Source organism: Terrapene carolina, unplaced genomic scaffold (genome assembly GCF_002925995.2).
Source record: "Terrapene carolina triunguis isolate 2854851 unplaced genomic scaffold, T_m_triunguis-2.0 Scaffold211, whole genome shotgun sequence".
Classification (NCBI taxonomy): domain Eukaryota; kingdom Metazoa; phylum Chordata; order Testudines; family Emydidae; genus Terrapene; species Terrapene triunguis.
The window spans coordinates 14,329,346-14,348,536 of NW_020664562.1; the positions used below are offsets into that span (position 1 = coordinate 14,329,346).

Below are 19,191 nucleotides of genomic sequence, written 5' to 3' on the forward strand. Positions count from 1 at the left end.
CTCTTAGTTTCAACTTACACCTAAAAAACCCTAGGAAGGCTTTTTAAATATTGAAAATCCCATACACACAAAAAATATAGAAGTAAAGACTTCCATCATTCTTGAGAGGCAAAGAAAAGCGAACTCCAAGAGAGGTGGGGGGAGATTTAAGTATGTCCAAGCTACCTCTCAAATATCAGTACTTCTACAAAATAGATGAGCTGGAAGATCATTTTGGGTATCAGAATGATAGGTATTCTAGCCTATTATTAAGCTAAAATAAGTAAAGAGCATAAGAGAGCAAGAAGGAAGTATCAGTTTATAGAACAGATCATGTCTATTTACCTTTGCGTATGCCTTTCCACCTTTTAACTCCTGCAAAAAGAAACATACACTAGTAACTAAACAAGTCATAAAAATTTAAAATATTGCCTTTTTGAAGGAACCCAACATGTACACACATTTTAAGAGATATCTGAACATAATATTGCCATAGTATTAGTCTATTATATTGCTAATTGTAACAGGAAGAGACCTTGTGTGCTTCTCCCAGCTTCTTCTCAGGCCTACCCAGGGACCCCATCAGGAAGCCAAGAAAGATCACCAGGAGGGGAGGGGAGAAGTAAACTGCAGAAGCCTAACTTCTCCCCATCCAAGTGGTGAAGGGGTGTGCATAACCCCCATCACTGTGGGGCCGACCAATTACATACCCTGGTTTGTGAAATAAGCATTTTTGCAAAAAATAAATTTAAAACACCTACCCCTGAATGTTGAGGAACCAGCTGGTAATTAAATAAAAAAGCAAAAGTACTCCAATTTATTTTCTAATGCATGCAGTTGGAAGGTTCCCAAAACAAACAAAAAAAATCCCTGCTGCCTTCACAAAGTCACTTCAGGATAGACGGACAGCTGTTCAGTGCTACAGCACCAGTTTGTTTCTGCTGCTAAGGGTAAGGCGTGCAGGAGATGCACCTCTGGAGATCAGGAAAATCAAGCCAGTACATGGCACAAGTTCAGGGCCTCTAACGGTATGTCTACACTACAGCTGTGAATGAGTTTCCCAGCTCAGGTAGACAGACTTGTGGTAGTGGGACTTGAGCTAGCATGCTAAAAATGGCTGTGTGGACGCTGTGATTCTGGCAGAGACTCAGGCTAATCACCCACGCTCAAGCCCACCTGAGCCACTGGGCTTGAGCTCAGGAAGCTAGCCTGTGTCTTAACTGGAGCCACAACGTCCACACAGCTATTTTTAGCACAGTACCTTGAGCCCTCCTAACACAAGTCTGTCTACTCCAGCTGAGAGGCAATTTCCCAGCTCCAATGTAGACATACCCTAAGCTTGCTGCTTCTTGCTCTTGACTTTTATGCACTGCATCAGTCACTGACCAGGAAGAGTTGGGCTTTTCCCAGGAAGAAAGTGAAGCCAGCTGTTACTGGATGAAAGAATAAGCAGTTTAAATATATTTCTGCTACTCGTCCTTGAGTTCTTGTTGAAAAGTGAAGGCATTACTGTTTCCTCATTCTAATCTTTTCAAAAGACTCTGAATTCCCACAGCAATAGAGAAGATCTGTTTGTGGCAGAGTAGAGAGATGCAGTCACCTTGTTACAACTAACAAAGGAACAACTGAATACATTCAATCTGCAGGCTCTTAAAAATTTCTGCTACATTTAGTACCTTAATATAATTGAAGGCAAGTTTTATAACTTGAGAGTTTTATCCTTCTGTAAGTATGTTGAAACTGCACTGACCTACCTTGGTTACGTTACAACATAAATTATGAAATTTTTCACCAGACAAAAGACATTTTTATATTATACACACACACACAATAAGTTTTAAACAGACAACTTAATACTGGTACACAGCGATGATGATTGTGAAGCTTGGCTGAGGTGGTGAAGTCAGAGGGTGGGATATTTCCCAGGGAATGCCTTACCACTAAATGATGAACTATCAATTGGTTGAGCCCTCAAGGGTTACTCATTGTTAATGTAGCCTCGCACTCTACAAGCCAGCACGAATGGAGGGAGGGAAGACAGCATGGCAGACAGAGAGACACATCGTGGGTGTGTGTGAGAGAAATGCGCATTGCTCCTTTAAATACGCTGACTGCACTCTAAGTACACTACCTTTTTAAGTTGATCAGCAAGCTGAGACGGCAGCTTCAGCCAGGAAGCTCCCTCCATCCTGAGGCCTGTTGTGTGTCCTCCCCTGCTCTATGGAAGATGGGGTAAGCGGGGTGCAGGAGAAGGGGGAAAGGGGACACCCTGACATTAGCTCCCCTCTTCCCCCCACCTCTCCCACACAGCAAGCAGGAGGCTCTGGGGAGCAGCTCCAAGGCAGAGGGCAGAAGCAGCACATGGCAGTGGGGGGAGGGACAGCTGAACTGCCGGCAATTGATAGCCCGCTGGGCGGCTGCCGCACAGGGAACTTAGGGGAGCGGGGGGCTGCCGGTCCACCCTGGTTCCAAGCCCCCACCAGCTAGCTGCAACGGGCTGCTCTTCCTACAAGCAGTGGACAAAGCAGGCGGCTGCCAAACGACGTTATAAGGGAGCCTTGCACAACTTTAAATGAGTATGTTCTCTAATTTATCAGCAACATAACAACGTTAACTGAGACTACTTTAAGTGAGGAGTTACTGTATGTGAATTAGAGTTAAGTAAGCAAATGATCAGATGACAAAATTATGTTGACTAATAATGAGTATTTTACATGGCTACAGCTACAATTCATTTTATAATGTTTGTTAGCTCTATAAAAATAGAGAGGACAGTAGTAAATGATCAGAGCTACAGTGGAAAAAAAAATTATGGTCTAGAAGAGGAAAAGTGCTGTTTTTACCTTCCGTACAGATACTCTGCAGATGCAAGGATCCAGAATGCCTGTAGTGGCACTGGCACTCATTTTACACATAAATAAGAACTTCTTCTTCCAGTGAACAGAGTTTGCCTGCACAACCTCTCTGCAAAAAGGAGGGAAGGGGAGGAGAAGAAAGACAGCCATTATAAACAAACATCTAAAAAACAATATATGCAGTCAAAACCACAAAAGACCACTGGACAAATTTGAGTAATGTGATAGATCCAGTCAGTTGGGTGTAGCAGAAGGCAGATATACTGGCTACTGGATTAACAATTTTCTGTTCCCTGACTGACCAGAGCAGGGGCTGCTCCAGGCTAATGAGAACATCTGACTCCAATTAACCTGCAAAGAGTCAGGTGAGGCCATTAAGCTAATGTGACCACCTGACTCTAATTAAGGCCTCTCTGATACTATAAAAGGACTCACTCCAGTCAGGCAGAGGAGAGCCAGAGGAGGGGAAGTGCAGCTGAAGGGCTGGTTACATGAAGACATGCCCAAGTAATTGGTAAGGGAGAAGTAGGAGAGCTGTGGGGAAGTGGCCCAGGGAAATGTAGCAACTCTGGCAGTGAAAGGTTGGCTGCCACCATTAGGATCCCTGGGCGGGAACCCGGAGTAGAGGGCGGGGCCGGGTTCCCCCCCAACCCACCGCTACAGGAACATCTCCTAGAAGGGGAAGTCAGGCCCCTGTCAGGTCAGGAGGCTAAACTGTTCTGAAACAAGCCCCTAGGGACAACAGAGACTGGGAGTTCTCTCACCAACCTCCTTGCTGGCTTATGATGAAAAGGGCTCAGTAGACTGTAACCCTGGCCCTAGAGAGAGAGAAGGGCTACGTGGAGGGTCGTAGTGAACCACTGAGGCTAGCATATACCGCGTAGAAGTGCGGGACCCAGAGGGACAAGGTCAGAGCTCTGCCACAGTAAACATTGAGTTGAAGTGGCACAAACATGAATCACTATCAAAAACTTGGTTAAAAATGTCTGTATGTGGTGAAAAATTAAACAAACTTTCTTCCTTTTTTTAAAAAAAAAAAGTCTAACCATGTTTAGTACTTTCGGTGTTTAGTACAGCTCTTGTGATAGCCACAATGCAACATGCTGGGTGGAAAAAAAAATTGACAACTAAGTTCATTTTCATAGAAAAGCAAAATGAAATAGATAAGCTGCATCTCAACCATGCAAGGGTACACAGACTTGACACTAAGGAGAAAGATGACTAGACTAACTGTTAGGACAGCAGTAATGGAAAGGATTTTATTTAAATTAGTTCATTTACTGTGCCTAAAAGTGAAGAGCTAAAGCCAACTAGCTTAAGTTAGGCATAACACAAGGAGGAATTGTACAAGCTTCCCCACACAGTTTGTGCAAGACTCATCAATCCTGATATGTAACATCCCTGCTATTCCATTGAGGGCTCCAACATGACTGGTGGCCTCTAAAAACGACTCTTTTCATTTGGCAAAACTAAGTTAGTAAATAGAGCTTTGATGAGACCTGAGCAGAATTTCAATCCTTATCTTACAGAGATAGAAGACAAGTGCATTCACCCACTGCACCACCTGAGAATCTTAGACATTTAAAAAAAAAGGCAAAAATACATAAGTGTTATTTGATTTTGTTTTTAAAGACTATTTGAAATATGGCAAATAGTTGAAGTTCTGTCCAAATCCTCCATTTAACCTCAAGACAAATCCAGCACAGGAAGTGGAAGTAGAAGCTTCCCTACACTCTCCTGTCAGTGTGAATCACTCCTGACGTGGACAGGGGAAAATATAGTTCGTTCTTACCAAAACAGAGAATTACAATCATGAGCTTTCCCTCTAGGTACAATACCAGGGATTTCATGTCTGAGTGAATAGGAAGGATGCAGTCTTTCTAGCTCATCCTTTAGGAGTGTTTGCCTGGTCACTAGCAGTTGCAGACCTGCCAAGTGTCAAGCACTGGGAATGACATTCCTGTCTGCAGGCCCCATCTCATGCATCCAGTAGGGACTAAATAGGGTTTTCTTTACCATTACTCCTGACCACTGCAGGCCTATCTGGCTGCTTTCTCGTCTCCGTGGCAACTCACAACCTTCATGGACTCCTTGACAGCAAGGAGGTGATGGATGCTTCAGTGCGCTCTTCTCAGTAGAAGGTGGACAGGATGGTATCAGAGGCTGATGTGGATGGGAGAGTGGCTGAATAGGATAGGGGCAGATGGCCAATATGGAGGCTATTAAGATCATATGCAGAAGGGGAGAGGCTCCCCAAATTCCTCCACGAAACTCTAAATACCGCCATCCACCTTGTATGACAACCCCAGGCTTCCTCTCAGGAGTCCCTCCCAATTCCCGTCTGCCCAGCAATACCACCCTCCCCTCTTCAAGTTGCAGCTCGCTTGCCTTCCCCCACAAACCTTCCCACTTCTGAGGGGTGCAGAGAATGAACTTCTACCTTCCCCAAACACCTGCTCCCACTCCTTGGGGAACCCTATAGGAAGAATCAGTGGCTTGTCACTGGTGAGAGACAACATACATGAAGCAGCACAGAACTTAGCATCTATGCAAGTTGTTTACTTTCTGTGGCTGGATATGAGATAACAGAAATTATTCCCCCCCTCCAAGAAGCTACAAAAGGCAAGAATATCCTCCACGTTAGAATTCTCAGGCTGCTTTTTGGGGCTCAGGAACGTCAGGGGTGAGAAAGGTAGGAGTAGGAGAGAAATAAACTGCTTTTTTGATACATCAGGTGCCACTGCCAGGCTCTTACTTCCCTGCCCAGTTTGGCTTGATTTTGGGGGCAACAAGGATTATATGCGGCTTTCTGCAGATGCATACGTCTGACAAGATGCTGTCTATCTGGGGCTTCTCCTCTATCCCTGGTTAGGGGCAAGGTGGCTTAGGCTTGCCTTGCTAATTGGTCCCAGTTTCTTCACAGTAGGGTGACTAGACAGCAAGTGTGAAAAATTGGGATGGGGGTGGGAGGGTAATAGGAGCCTATATAAGACACCGCCCCAAATATCAGGACTGTCCCTATAAAATTGGGACATCTGGCCACCCTACTTCACAGCCATTCCCAGAACAGTCTGTGTATTACAGTCCTGGCACTTCAGGGGCTTTGAGTCTAATTTTTTGACAATCACAAATCAGAACAAAAACAATGAAAACAAACAAACAAAAGGAACTGTGGCCATTGCCTGTGGGGGAAGACAGATGACTGGGGAAAGGAACTTTCCAGAAAGACAGCAGCTGAGGGAAACATGCCAGAAATTCTCATGCACACTTGGCTTTGCTGCCTGATGGTTTTGTGTGGAAATTAGGAGCAGACAGAGGAAGAGCACAGGCCAGATTTTGTTAAACAGCTTTTTGTTCTGTTTTGCTTATGCTGATTTTCTTTAAGAGGATGAACAGGATAAGGAGCTACCTGAAAGTTCTATTGTATTGCATGCCATCAAAAGAGGCTGTAAATAAGGCCTTACTTAATTCACAATATTGCAGATTCTGCAATATTAGGCTTCCATTGCAATTCTGACAGTGAGCCCCCCACTCTCAGTCCCTGGGTGGTCAACAGTGGAAAACTGTAGAAAAGTAATAATGGACTTTATTATTGCAAATAATAAGGTCCATTATTACTTTTCCATGATTTTCCATGGCTTGTCTGCAAACTCAGCTGCAATTCTTGGACAATCATCCCACGATTCAAGTAGGGCCTTAGCTATAAAATTATAAACAAAAATAATAATCCATCTGAATTTTCATATTTGATGTGAAGTTGGGTACTGTTATTGCCCAAGTTTGAGTCTATTAAAATAAATGCTTAACTAAGCTGCTTTTACTTTCTGGGATATTTCAGATTGTGGAGCAACATCCCCATTGGTTTAGCTAGGCTAGACTGTTTGAATAACCTGAACAGTTGTCTGGGCTCAAGGGATAGCATATTTTGAATCCACTTAAGCATTTTCACTGCATCTTTTCCTCCTTTCATATTCTTTAATTAGTACTTTAACAGGTAATGCCCAAATGATGGGAAATTCTTATGCTGCTATTCTGTAGGGTCTTTTCTGAAGCCCTAATGATTGTATTTAATGCCCCACCTTTGCCTACAGCAGGTGCAGTACTAAGGTAACTAGTGCTTCAAGACTTGACCCAATATTGGCACTAAAGAGAGAATTCAGCAGTCATATATAAATACAGGATCTCTTTCTTCAGTTTTCTTGTGGGAAGTCTTAGATGTTCCTGTACATAAGGACCTTATGAATTATCCCATCCTGATCTCTACTTCCCCAAACCTTGGTGGCTTTGTGGAAGGGTGTGCGGGATGTATCTAATAGTGCTGTCGTCTTTGGCGAGCTATTTTCCAAAACATGCAGTAACGATTTATTAAAAGCCAGAGGTAGCTTACAAGTACTGAAAATGATGGAATCATGTAACTGCACAGATAAACAGTTCATTCTGATACTGAACTCTTTAATTGACATTAAAGGGAATTTACACATTTCTCTCTAAATAGTAATGAGCATATGGATGAAGTCACAAAGAAAAGCACAAAATAAATATTGTAGCATGAGACAGTCATTTATTTTAATAGAAATATATTCAAATACAAAAACACTGATGTACTATTAAGATAAGTAAATGAATAATTAAATGTGTTCTTTTCTTTTTAATTGTATAGTCGGAGTAAACTTTTCTCTTCTAGGTAAGTTTACTTCTCTTTCTTTCACATACCCAAGTTACAAAAAGTGAAAGCTATTTAGATAAAACAAGAACTTTGGCAGGCTGTTTTAAGTGAGCACCAATAATTCATTTGCAGTATTGTTGTAGCTGTGTTGGTCCCAGGATATGAGATAGACAAGGTAGGTCAGGTAATATCTTTTATTGGACTAACTTCAGTTGGTGAGAGAGACAGGTGCAATCTTTGTTTGGTGATTAATAGCCACCACTCTGAGTGGGGGGGAGGAGGGGGTATGCTGATTTGGATAATGATGCTGAACAGCTGATGGATTGAGTGACTAACAACAACTTTGTGTTGCTTCACAATGCAAAACACAGCACATTTCTTTCTGCTAGATGGTCAAAAAAAGTACTCGCCCGACCTTTGCTGGGTCAGTTCGCTAGGCGGCCGTTCACAACCAGTGAACCGTATAGTACTTGATAACTTTCCTCACAGCCAACATAGACCATCACTTATTCATATTGGGCTCCAGCCATGGGTGGCGGGTATCGTAGGCAGGGGGAGGCTGTGCCTCCCCCCACAGCCTAGCGTGGCCCTGCCTATGCTCCGCCCCCAGGCCAGGCCCCCTCCTACAGTTCCCAATGCTCTGCCCTGGCTGGCCCAGGCTGCTTGGGGCTGGCCAGCCTGCCTTCCGCAGGGGTCCTCGCCCCCCAGCTGCCTGGCACACGGGCTGGGGGCCAGGGGCTAGTCTTCCCCAACAGCTGGGTCACCAGCTGCCCATGGCTCCAGCTACACATCATTTGAAACTCAATCAAGCATTGGTGGAATTTCTGCAAGGCAGACTGAGAAAAGTTCTGTGATGCACTGGAATGTAGTGTGGTTACCATTCCGTTGTGTTGTATCCCAGTCAATGAAGCCTACCATTGATTTCAAAGAGCCATTTATAAAGCTGCATGCTTAGCTATACTGCAGGCCTGTCATCCAATTTACACTCCTTGTCTGAATGCTGAATGCAAAGCCTTGCTCAGGACATTCAAATTATCTGGTGACCTGGATATCACTGACCACCTGACTGAGTCTCTGGCAGGACTCTACAGAGAAGCTTGACTTCACCTATTCCAGCCAGCTGGACACTGCTCAATAACCTCCAGGTCAAAATCGCCCTCTGGTTAAACCCAGCAAGGTTGTAAGCCACCTTCTGTGGGTAGCAAAGGTCCCACTGGAGAAGCGACTCAAACGCAAAGTATATGATGAATGGCGCCAACTTCAACATCAGAATATGGGTAGAAGTTAACCAGAGCTATTCATGGTCGACGAGCTAGATAAGGCCCTTAACTCTATCAAGCTAGGCACAGGGGCAGGCTATGATAATATCTTGCTGGAATTCCTCAAGCAACTTGAGGTTACAGTGACTTACTAACTTCTACATATGGGACATCAATGAGAAGAAGTTACCACACACTTGGTGTCAAGCAAAGATTATTGCCATTCTTAAGCTGGGAAAGGATACCTACAACATGTCGAGTTACCACCCAATATCCTTGCTGTCAGTGTGTTTCAAGGTGTTTGAGCATTTGATCTGCCAACAAATCGCTCCGGATTTGAACAATGTCTTCCAGGTTGAGCAGGCTAGGAAAGGAGGCAGCACCTGTGATCAAGTCCTGGCCTTGACCATCTTTATCAAATGGTTTTCAACAAAATCTAAAGACAGAAGCCGTCTTTTTAGATTTGACCACAGTTTGACACAGTTTGGCACAGAGGGCTTTTATTTAAACTCTCTCGAGTTGCCCCGCTTTAGGCAGTTGAAATAATAGAGTTCTTTCTCTAAAACAGGAGGTTTAGAATACACATGGGCAACTGCTGTAGCTTTTGGAAGTGTCAGATCCAACGGCCTCCCTCATACTGTTCAATGTGTACATCAACCACCTGCCAGCTACACTCTCACGTAAGTTTATCTATGCCATGACATCTGCTGCAGCTACCAAGCTCAGTCTCTCAGAAAGTGACAAGGCCTTGAATGAAGATATGAAGTTTCTGGCAGACTATTGTAGTCAATGGTGCCTGCAGCCGAGCTTTTCTAAAAGCATTTCTACAGTATTCCATCTGCATAATGCAAGCGCAAGCCGCGAGTTAAATGTTTTCCTCAATAGTCCATGCCTGCAGCATGATCCAAACCCAGTTTACATTGGTGTGATTGGCTAGGTCATTAAAATATCACAACCATTTGAGGACGACAGCAGTCGAAGTCAGCACTCAGAACAACCTGCTCAGAAAATTGGCCTGTTCAACCTGGGGTGCAAGCGCCCGACGCTTAGATCATCAGCTCTTGCCCTCTGCTATACAACAGCAGATGACTGTGCTCCTGTCTCGTGTCGCTCATCTCACATGAGGCTGGTCGACATAGAGCTTAACAAAACTATCCGTATTGTTACTGTGACTTTACAGGCACCTCTTTTGCCATGGCTATCGATACTTAGCAACATAGCACTGCCCTATATTCGCCATGAAAAGGCCTCTGTCATGCTGCTTGCCAAGTTCCGTGAGAATAGCAACCTGCCATTTTATGCAGACCTCTTCAATCAGGTACTGGGCTGATTATAAATATTTGCACTGTAAAAAAGATAAATCTACAAGTCGAAGCATGAAGGAGCATAGGAATGTTTAGCTTATCTGGCATGTAAATACCTTGCAATGCTGGCTACAACAGTGTCATTCGACCACCTTTTCTCACGTTCAGGTGACACTGTAAGTAAGAAGTGGGCAGCACTATCTCCTGTAAATGTAAACAAACTTGTTTGTTTTAGTGATTGGCTGAACAAGTAGGAGGACTGAGTGGACTTGTAGGCTCTAAAGTTTTATATTTTGTTTTTGAGGGAAGTTATTTAAAAAAATAATTCTACATTTGTAAGTTGCACTTTCACGATAAAGAGACTGCACTACATACAGTACTTGCATGAGATGAATTTAAAAATACTATATCTTTTTACAGTGCAAATATTTGTAATAAAAATATAAAGTGAGTACTATACACTTTGTATTCTGTGTTGTAATCAAAATCAATATTTGAAAATATGGAAAAACATCCAAAAATATAATACATTTAAATTGGTATTCTATTATTGTTTAACAGTGTGATTAAAACTGCGATTAATCATTATTAATTTTTTTAATCGAGTTAATCGCTTGAGTTAACTGCGATTAATTGACAGCTCTAGTTGCCAGGCTTTTAAGTTGTTTGTTATAAAAGGATGGAGTAAAGATGCTCTATCTATTGCACATATGTATCATTAAACTGATGATTTTACAAGGTTTAAAGGCTATAAAAATGTGGATTCCTACCATAAGAGATTTCCAAAAAGCACCATTTATTTCCCTCACACGGATAATTACACCTATCCATTTCAGAGAACCACTAACATTCCATTACACTCCAGTAACAAGATAATCAAAACAAACAAACCAAAAAAGCCCTATCCTAGCATATATAGTTTAAAAAACAAAACAAAAACAAACAAACAAAAACAAACCTTTGACTTGAATGGTTCTTACTCCAAGTGTTCCACATGCAAATTTTAGGTTTACTGAGTCTCCAGAGAATTCATACAGGGCATGTTTTAATATTTGTGATTTTCTGCAGACACATTATCAGTACTCAAGCAAACAAGTCAATAAACTGTTATAAACGTGAACTTTTAAGAACCACATCACAATTTCTGAGACTTCCTATTTCATGTGCAAAGCTTTCCCCACTACACACACAAAATATTGATTGGTTGCCATGGATATGAACTCAGATGACTACTTGGTAACTGACTGTGCTAATGGACACACTGGTGAAAGCCTTCTGTTATGAGTCAGTTTCCTGTGAGCCTCATTGCATCATTTCACCACGTAAAAAGCAAAGACAGTTGTTAATCCTTGACAAATCAAACGCAGTTTTGTAACTAATGTTACAATGTTAAAAGAAGATGAACACTGGCAGTACGAGTAAGCTAAGAATGATGCAAAGCAACAATCAATATCAAACTTTGCATCAGTTTATTTGCAAGTTAGCATGGCATAAATTATGATCCTTCCTGTATGTAAATAAACTATATTTGGTGATTTGCTGACACTTTCATGTGGCATAAAGCCTCAAATGTAGGACTAAATGTAAATACAGCTCTTCTCCAGGCCAGCTTTGTATGTCTGATGCAGAGCAGGGTTAGTTTTTCGTTTTGGGGATTCTGTAGTAGATAGACTTTTCATCAGCTGAATGCCACTTAGGCCTGGTTTACACTACAGAGTTAGGTCAACGTAAGTCACCTTGCATCAACCTATTTCTGCATATGTCTAAACTCAGATGTGTCTCTGGCAGACCTCAGTGCCCCATTACAGCAACACAGAGTGTAAACACTGTGTGACTTTTGTCAATCCTAATAGTCCTTGAGCAGCTGTTTCACAATGTCCCATTCCCTACAAAAGTGACTACTCTGGTCACAGTTGTAAATTCCACTACCATGGGCCACCTTTTAAAATTTCCCATATGTTTTTGAAATGCCTTTTCCTGCTTGCCAAAGTGGGCAATAATACTTACACACAACCAAGGTGAGCTGCTAACTGCCCAACTGAGCATGCCAACTCCATGCACTGGATGGACTCCTGCCTGGAGAAAACAGGAGGTATTGGATCTCCTGGGCCTGCGGGGAGAAGAGGCTGTGCAAGCAAAGCTACAGACCAGCTTTGGAAACATGGACATCTATAAAAAGATTGCACGAGGAATGCAGGCAAAGGGGTATGACAGGGATCAGCAGCAGTGCCGTGTGAAAGCGAAGGAACTGTGGCAGGCATAACACGAGGCCAACAATCAATCTGGTGCTGAGCTGCAGACCTGCCACCTTAACAACAAGCTACATGGTATACTTGGCAGAGATCCCACCAGCACCCTGCAAACCACCATGGATACCTCCGAGGAGCCCAAGACAGAGACCCCCCACCTCCCCACAGTCAAGAGGACGAAGATGTGGCAGGGGCAGGGATACCTGCCATAAGCCAGGACCTGTTTGAGACTTCATCACAGTCTAGCCAGTCCTGCCAGCCAAGCATGTACAAGCCCAATGAAGGGAAAGGGACTGTGACGGTCCACGCTCCTGGGGTCAGGGCAGTGTGGACTATCAGTCACAGTCCATAAAGCAGCCCTTCAGCACAGGGCAGCGCAGCCTAGCGGCCAGAGGCTATAGCGCCCCCTTTGGTGCAGGGCAGCGCGGCCTAGCGGCCAGAGGCTATAGCGCTGTGGTGTGGCTGCCCCAGTAGGGGGGCCCGGGCCCACCCGACTCCACCAGGCCCCGACCCAGGGCCTTAACAGTGGCGTAGCTGCTTGCCACTGACTCAGCGGGGGGGGTCCTGCCGAAACACGCTGAGTTTCCCTGGGTGGGAGGTACTACTCAGACACCCTCCCTGGGTCACTTCCTACCTGAGTCTGTGATGAGGTTTCCCATGAGACGTCGATTCCCCTGTGCTCGGCAGGTCCAGTCGTCTCCAGGGTCTCCTCCAGTTGCTGGGGTGCAGGCGGGCCGTGGACGGCTGCGATTCCCGGCGTATTCAGAGGCTGTGGCTGGCCCTCCGCAGGAGCTTCTCTGGCAGATCCTTCCCCTGCGGCCTCCAGCCCAGAATGAGCCAGTCTCCCTCCCTTTATACTGCTAGAGCACTTGGAGCATGCCCAGTCTTGCCAGGGAGGCGGGACTTCCGCTGTCAACACCTGGGGCTTAACCCTGTCTGAGTTAGTGCGGGGTAAGCCAACCCCATCCCCCCCCCACCCCCTTAAGAAGGACCCCCGGGGGCGGTCTGTCTCACCGTCCGCCTCTCCCGGTCTAGAAAAGAAATCCGCGTTAGCGTGAGCCTTACCCGGACGATAAAACACGCAGAAGTCGTATGGTTGGAGTGACAGGTACCAGTGCATGATTCGGGGGTTTGCATCTTTCATGCTGTTTATCCACCTGAGGGGGGCATGGTCAGTGATCAATTTGAAGGTGTTCCCCAGTAAATAATAGCGCAGGGCGTTGATAGCCCATTTCACGGCCAGGGCCTCTTTCTCTATCGCTGAGTAGTGTTGTTCGAGGAAATAATTTGCGACTCAGGTACAGTACTGGGTGTTCCTCCCCCTCCCATTCTTGGGAGAACACAGCCCCTAAGCCTACCTCTGAAGCGTCGGTTTGGAGTATGAACTCCTTTGTAAAATCAGGGTGCCACAGGACCGGTTCCTGCGTGAGCCATTCTTTCAGGATCCTGAAGGCCTTGCCACACGGATCAGACCACTGTACCTGTCGCGGCTGAGAATTCTTCATCAGGTCTGACTGGGGGGCAGCTATGGACACGAAGTCTGGTACAAAGTGGCGATAGTACCCGGCCAGTCCCAAAAATGGCGCACCTGCTTCTTTGTTTTGGGTGTGGGTGTATCCATAAGGGCTTGCACCTTATTGATTTGGGGGCGCAATTTCCCTCCCCCTACGATGTACCCGAGGTAGGTCACCTCTTCCTGTCCGAGATGGCATTTCACCGGGTTGGCCGTGAGTCCAGCTGCTCTGAGGCCTGGAGGACCCCCGTGAGGTGTCTGAGGTGGTCCTTCCAGTTGTTACTGTAGACCACAATGTCGTCTATATAGGCCGCTGCGTATCGGTCGTGAGGTAGCAAGAGCTTGTTCATCAGCCACTGAAAGTCGCTGCGGCCCCGTGTAACCCGAACGGCATAGTTACAAAGTGGAAGAGACTGAATGGTGTTGGGAAGGCCATTTTTTCCCGGGAATTTGTTGTAAGGGGGATTTGCCAGTACCCTTTGGTTAAATCTAGGGTTGACAAATACCTCGCTCCCCCGAGTCTTTCTAGGAGTTCTTCCACCCGTGACATTGGGTACGCATCGAACCGTGAGATAGCGTTCACCTTCCAGAAATCGATACAGAATCGGGGGGGGTCCCCGTCGGGTTTTGGGACCAGAATGATTGGACTGCGCCATTCACTCTTCGACCACACCCATCTCCAGCATCGTATCCAATTCCTGTCGTACTGTGGCCCACATCTTCCGGGGCAACAGTCGATGGCTGTCTCTCACCTTCTGGACGGGCGTCGTCATGATATGATGGCTCATAAGATTGGTTCGTCCGGGGTGTGTTGATAGCACGTCGGGGAAATCCTTTATGAGCTGCGATATTTGTTCCCGCTGTGCTGTGGTGAGGCCGGTCCCCAGTGTAGCTGGCCTTGGGTCTAGAGGTTCCTCGGCTAGCAGTCCCAGTTCAGGGTCCGGGGGCAATGGAATGATGAATAAGGCCTCTCTGGCCTTCCATGCCTTCAAAAGATTCACGTGGTATGTCAGAGTGTCCCTCCGGCGTCCAGGTAACCGGACTTCATAATCTACGGGCCCGACCCGTTGGATCACCTCGTAAGGCCCCTGCCACTTGGCCAGGAGCTTTGAGTCGGCCGAGGGCAACAAGAGCAACACCCGGTCCCCAGGGTCAAAACTCCGTACCTTAGCACCTCTGTTATATACCCGTTCCGGTGTCTCTTGGGCCCGCAGCAGATTCTCCCGGATGAAAGGTCCCAAGGCTTGGAGCCGTTCTCGGAGGCGTAGCACATACTGAGTGGTCCCGAGTACTCGCGACTCCTGTGCCTCCCAGTCTTCTCTCAGGAGGTCCAGGATTCCTCGGGGCTGCCTGCCATACAAAAGTTCGAAGGGTGAGAACCTGGTTGATGCTTGGGGTACCTCCCTTAAGGCGAGCAGCAGGGCTGGGAATAGTGTCCCCCAATGACTGGGGTCTTCCTCCATGAACTTCCTCAACATGGACTTCAGGTTACCATGAAAATGCTCCACTAGACCGTCTGTTTGTGATGGTACACCGACGTTCGGAGGGTCCATATATTCAGGAGGCGGCACAGCTCAGCTATCAGTTTCGAGGATACGTTAGTCCCCTGGTCAGTCAGGATCTCTGCGGGTATCCCAACCCTAGTGAAGACCTTCACGAGTTTGGCGGCAATCACCGGCGACGTGGCTGCTCGGAGGGGAACAGCCTCAGGGTAACGTGTCGCGTAGTCCACAATCACTAAAATAAATCTGTTCCCTGTCTTGCTTCTTTCTAAGGGTCCAACCAAGTCTATTCCGATGCGTTTGAAGGGTACACCGACCACAGGCAGGGGTATTAACAGGGCTCGGGGTACACCCTTTGGTCTGGCCTGCTGGCATTCCAGGCACGACGCGCAATACTCCCAGGCCGCTTGGTGAATGCCGGGCCAAAAAAAACGGCGGGCCACCTTCTGAAGGGTCTTTTCCCGTCCCAGATGTCCTGCCCATGGGTTTGCGTGCGCTAACTGTAGGAGGCCTTGTCGCAACCTCCAGGGAACCAACAACTGACGAAGCGGCTCCAGTGTTCGTGGTTCCTGAACCACCCGATATAGGCGGTCCCGCTGGATCTCAAACCAAGGCCCCTGTGGAGGTCTCGTAGGTGCGTCCTCTTCAGGGCCGGGAAGGGTGGCCTGCTCCCAGGCCCTACTCAGAGTCGGGTCTTCTCTCTGCTCCCTCATGAAGTCAATGTCCCGCTCCAGCTCTGTCTGCGCGTCTTCCACAGAGGGATGTCGGGTGTTAGCGGGCGCCCTCCCTGCCGTAGACGTCCCTTCCCCGGGGTCTGCCTCCGGTGTGTGTCCGAGCAGTCCCCTTCCTGGAGACGTAGCCCCTTCCATTTGTGAAGCGGGTGGTTGATACTGCAGGAGGATCTCCCGAAATTCTGGCCAGTCTCGTCCCAGGACTAAGGGCCACACCCACGTGGAGGACTTCCTCCCGCTAGCCAATCCCGATCCTCACCCAGGCTGTGGGGTAAGGGTGGATGTCCCCATGGACACATTGTAGGCATATCTTTTTCCCCCCCGAGAGTCTAAGATCCGGGACCAGCCCCTCCCGTAAGAGGGTCCGACTGCATCCCGAGTCCACAAGAGCATTCGTGGGGGGTCCCCCTCTACTCGCACAGAGATCACTAATTTTCCGGGCCCCCTTTTCCAGGCTCGGTGTCCAGCCACCCACATTTGCCCATAGTTGCAATCCGTGAAGGGGCAGTCCCGCCGAAAATGTCCCTTGTCTGCACCCCTAACAGTGATTCCGGCCTTCCGAGGGTCCAAGGCCTTCCCTTGACTGGCTCCGCCCCCCTTGTGGGGGCCATTCCCTTCTAATCGGAGTCCTCCGAACTCTGTGCCTGGGTTCAGGCCTGGGAGGCTTAGTGGGTGTGGAGCGGGTGTTGGACGGAGATTCCCGAGCCTCCGTGCCCCGAGGGCTTCCCTTGTCTGGCCCGTCTCTCCTGCTCGGGTTTCCGGACCTCTATGGGGGTGCCTTGGCTCCTTCAGCCGCCAAGTAGTCCTCCATCAGGCCCACGGCTGCTGACAGGGTCGCCGGCCGGTGACGTTGCACCCATGCTTTCCCTCCTGCCGGGAGGATCTGCATGAACTGTTCAAGCGCCACCATCTCCGCCACCTGAGGCCCAGTCAAGCCTTCTGGCTCCAACCATCTTAACAGTGATCCCGTACCCGTTGGGCCACGGCCCGAGGTCGAGCCCCAGGAGGATACTGCTCTTTACGTAGGTGCTGGCGGTACATCTCAGGGCTAATGCCAGTCTGGTCTAAAATGGCCGCTTTCACCCGGGGGTACTCCAAGGCCTCTCGGGGATCAAGGTTATGGTAGGCCGTCTGTGCCTGTCCCGTCAAATAAGGGGCTAGCATGGTGGACCAGTGCTCTGGGGGCCACCGAGCAGCAGTGGCGACTCATTCGAATGTGACCAGGAATGCCTCGGGGTCGTCGCCTGGTCCCATCTTAGTAAGGCGAACTGGCAGCCCCAGTGGAGCCTCTCCTGATCCTGCTCCTGGCGGTGTAGGGGCTAGAGCTCCCGGCGGGCGCAGTAGAGTTGCCACTTGTTGGACTAGGCGTTCCTGTTGTAACTGTTGCTGGGCAGCCAGCTCTCGAAGGAGTTGCTGCTGTTGTTCCTGGTGCTGGGTCATCTGTAACTGCTGCTGGCTGGCCATCTGCTGCATCATGTGAGCCTGCTGCTGTCGCTGTTGGGCCGCCTGCTCTTGCTGGTTCTCCAGCAACCACTTTAGAAGCTTCTCTGTATCCATCTTAGATGGCGGTGGGGCTCCCACCGTCTAGATTCCTTACACTGGACCTTTCAGCAGGTCCCGGGCGATGCCCACATTCTCCACCACGTGTGACGGTCCACGCTCCTGGGGTCAGGGCAGCATGGACTATCAGTTACAGTCCATAAAGCAGCCCTATAGCGCCCCCTTTGGTGCACGGCAGCGCGGCCTAGCGGCCAGAGGCTATAGCGCTGGGGTGTGGCTGCCCCGGTAGGAGGGCCCGGGCCGACCCGACTCCACGGGGCCCCGACCCAGGGCCCTAACAGAGGCGTAGCTGCTTGCCACTGACTCAGCGGGGGGGGGTCCCGCCGAAACACGCTGAGTTTCCCTGGGTGGGAGGTACCACTCTGACACCCTCCCTGGGTCACTTCCTACCTGAGTCTGTGATGAGGTTTCCCATGAGACGTCGATTCCCCTGTGCTCGGCAGGTCCAGTCATCTCCAGGGTCTCCTCCAGTTGCTGGGGTGCAGGCGGGCCGTGGACGGCTGCGATTCCCGGCGCATTCAGAGGCTGTGGCTGGCCCTCCGCAGGAGCTTCTCTGGCAGGTCCTTCCCCTGTTGCCTCCAGCCCAGAATGAGCCAGTCTCCCTCCCTTTATACTGCTAGAGCACTTGGAGCATGCCCAGTCTTGCCAGGGAGGCGGGACTTCCGCTGTCAACACCTGGGGCTTAACCGTGTCTGGGTTAGTGTGGGGTAAGCCGACCCCATCACAGGGACCTTGGGTAAGCATATGCATGCATTTTCCCTTACACTGTTTAAATTGAAAGATGGCATCTGGTCCATCCTTAAGGTATCATGAGGTGTCAAGAGACAGCAGGACAAAAAACAGAGATAGAATTTGGTATCTGCAGGATTATGGGGAGAGAAATGGGGAGGCAGCATCCAGAGCAGTTTATGTACATAGAGATGTCCCTTTTATCCTCCCGAGAGATCTTGATGAAATGTTCATGGAGATACTCTGCAATCCTTTCCTGAATGTTTCTAGGGATGGCTGCCTTATTTCTTCCTCCATGGTAGAATTGAGCTGGAAAAGACAGGACTGGAACAAATTGGAGGAGAGGAGGCAGAAGGGTCAAGGATGGTGGGAACTAGCAGAAGAATCTGTGCCTACTAGAGAATTATTCCAGGCTCTGGAGAGGAGCAAGCCCAAGTTTCCCTGAGTCTCACCATTCCACTGTTGTCAACAAATAACTGAAACCAATAGGTATCGTTCATCTCTCATCCTGCTCTACCGCTGGTCCATATAGAATATAACAATCTATGACTGCTAGCTCAAGTGGTCTATGCAGTGGATTTAAAGGTTTCTACCCTGCTGATGAACCATCAATGTCAATATGATGCCACATGATTACATTTTTTGTTTGCTTTTTAAAAGACGTAGGAAGTTGCACACAAAAAAGCTAAATTAAAAGATTAAATGCCAGAATTAAAATGGCCTGTGCAACCTTAATCCAGCCATCTTGTGCATAAGTATTATGATCAGGGCCGGCTCTGCCTTTTTTGCCGCCCCAGGCAAAAAAGCCACCGGCCGCCCCCCCCCCCTGCGGGGGGGGGGGGGG

At 47.9% G+C, this 19,191-nt stretch overlaps 1 protein-coding gene across 3 annotated transcripts in view; it reads right to left on the reverse strand.

The window, feature by feature from the left end:
* The window catches only part of LOC113407441 (protein FAM102B), a 43,826-nt gene that overhangs the window by 16,236 nt on the left and 8,399 nt on the right, over window positions 1-19,191 (reverse strand). For 2 of the 3 annotated variants that reach the window (XM_026655965.2, XM_026655963.2), the window contains exons 2-3: window positions 2,823-2,943; window positions 325-354 (exon numbers count right to left, since the gene is read on the reverse strand). In XM_026655965.2, coding sequence (XP_026511750.1) covers window positions 325-354; window positions 2,823-2,943 — 151 coding nt within the window. Of the gene's footprint in view, window positions 1-324; window positions 355-2,822; window positions 2,944-12,070; window positions 12,131-19,191 lie in introns of those variants that run through there. The other variant, XM_026655966.1, reaches the window with a different exon arrangement.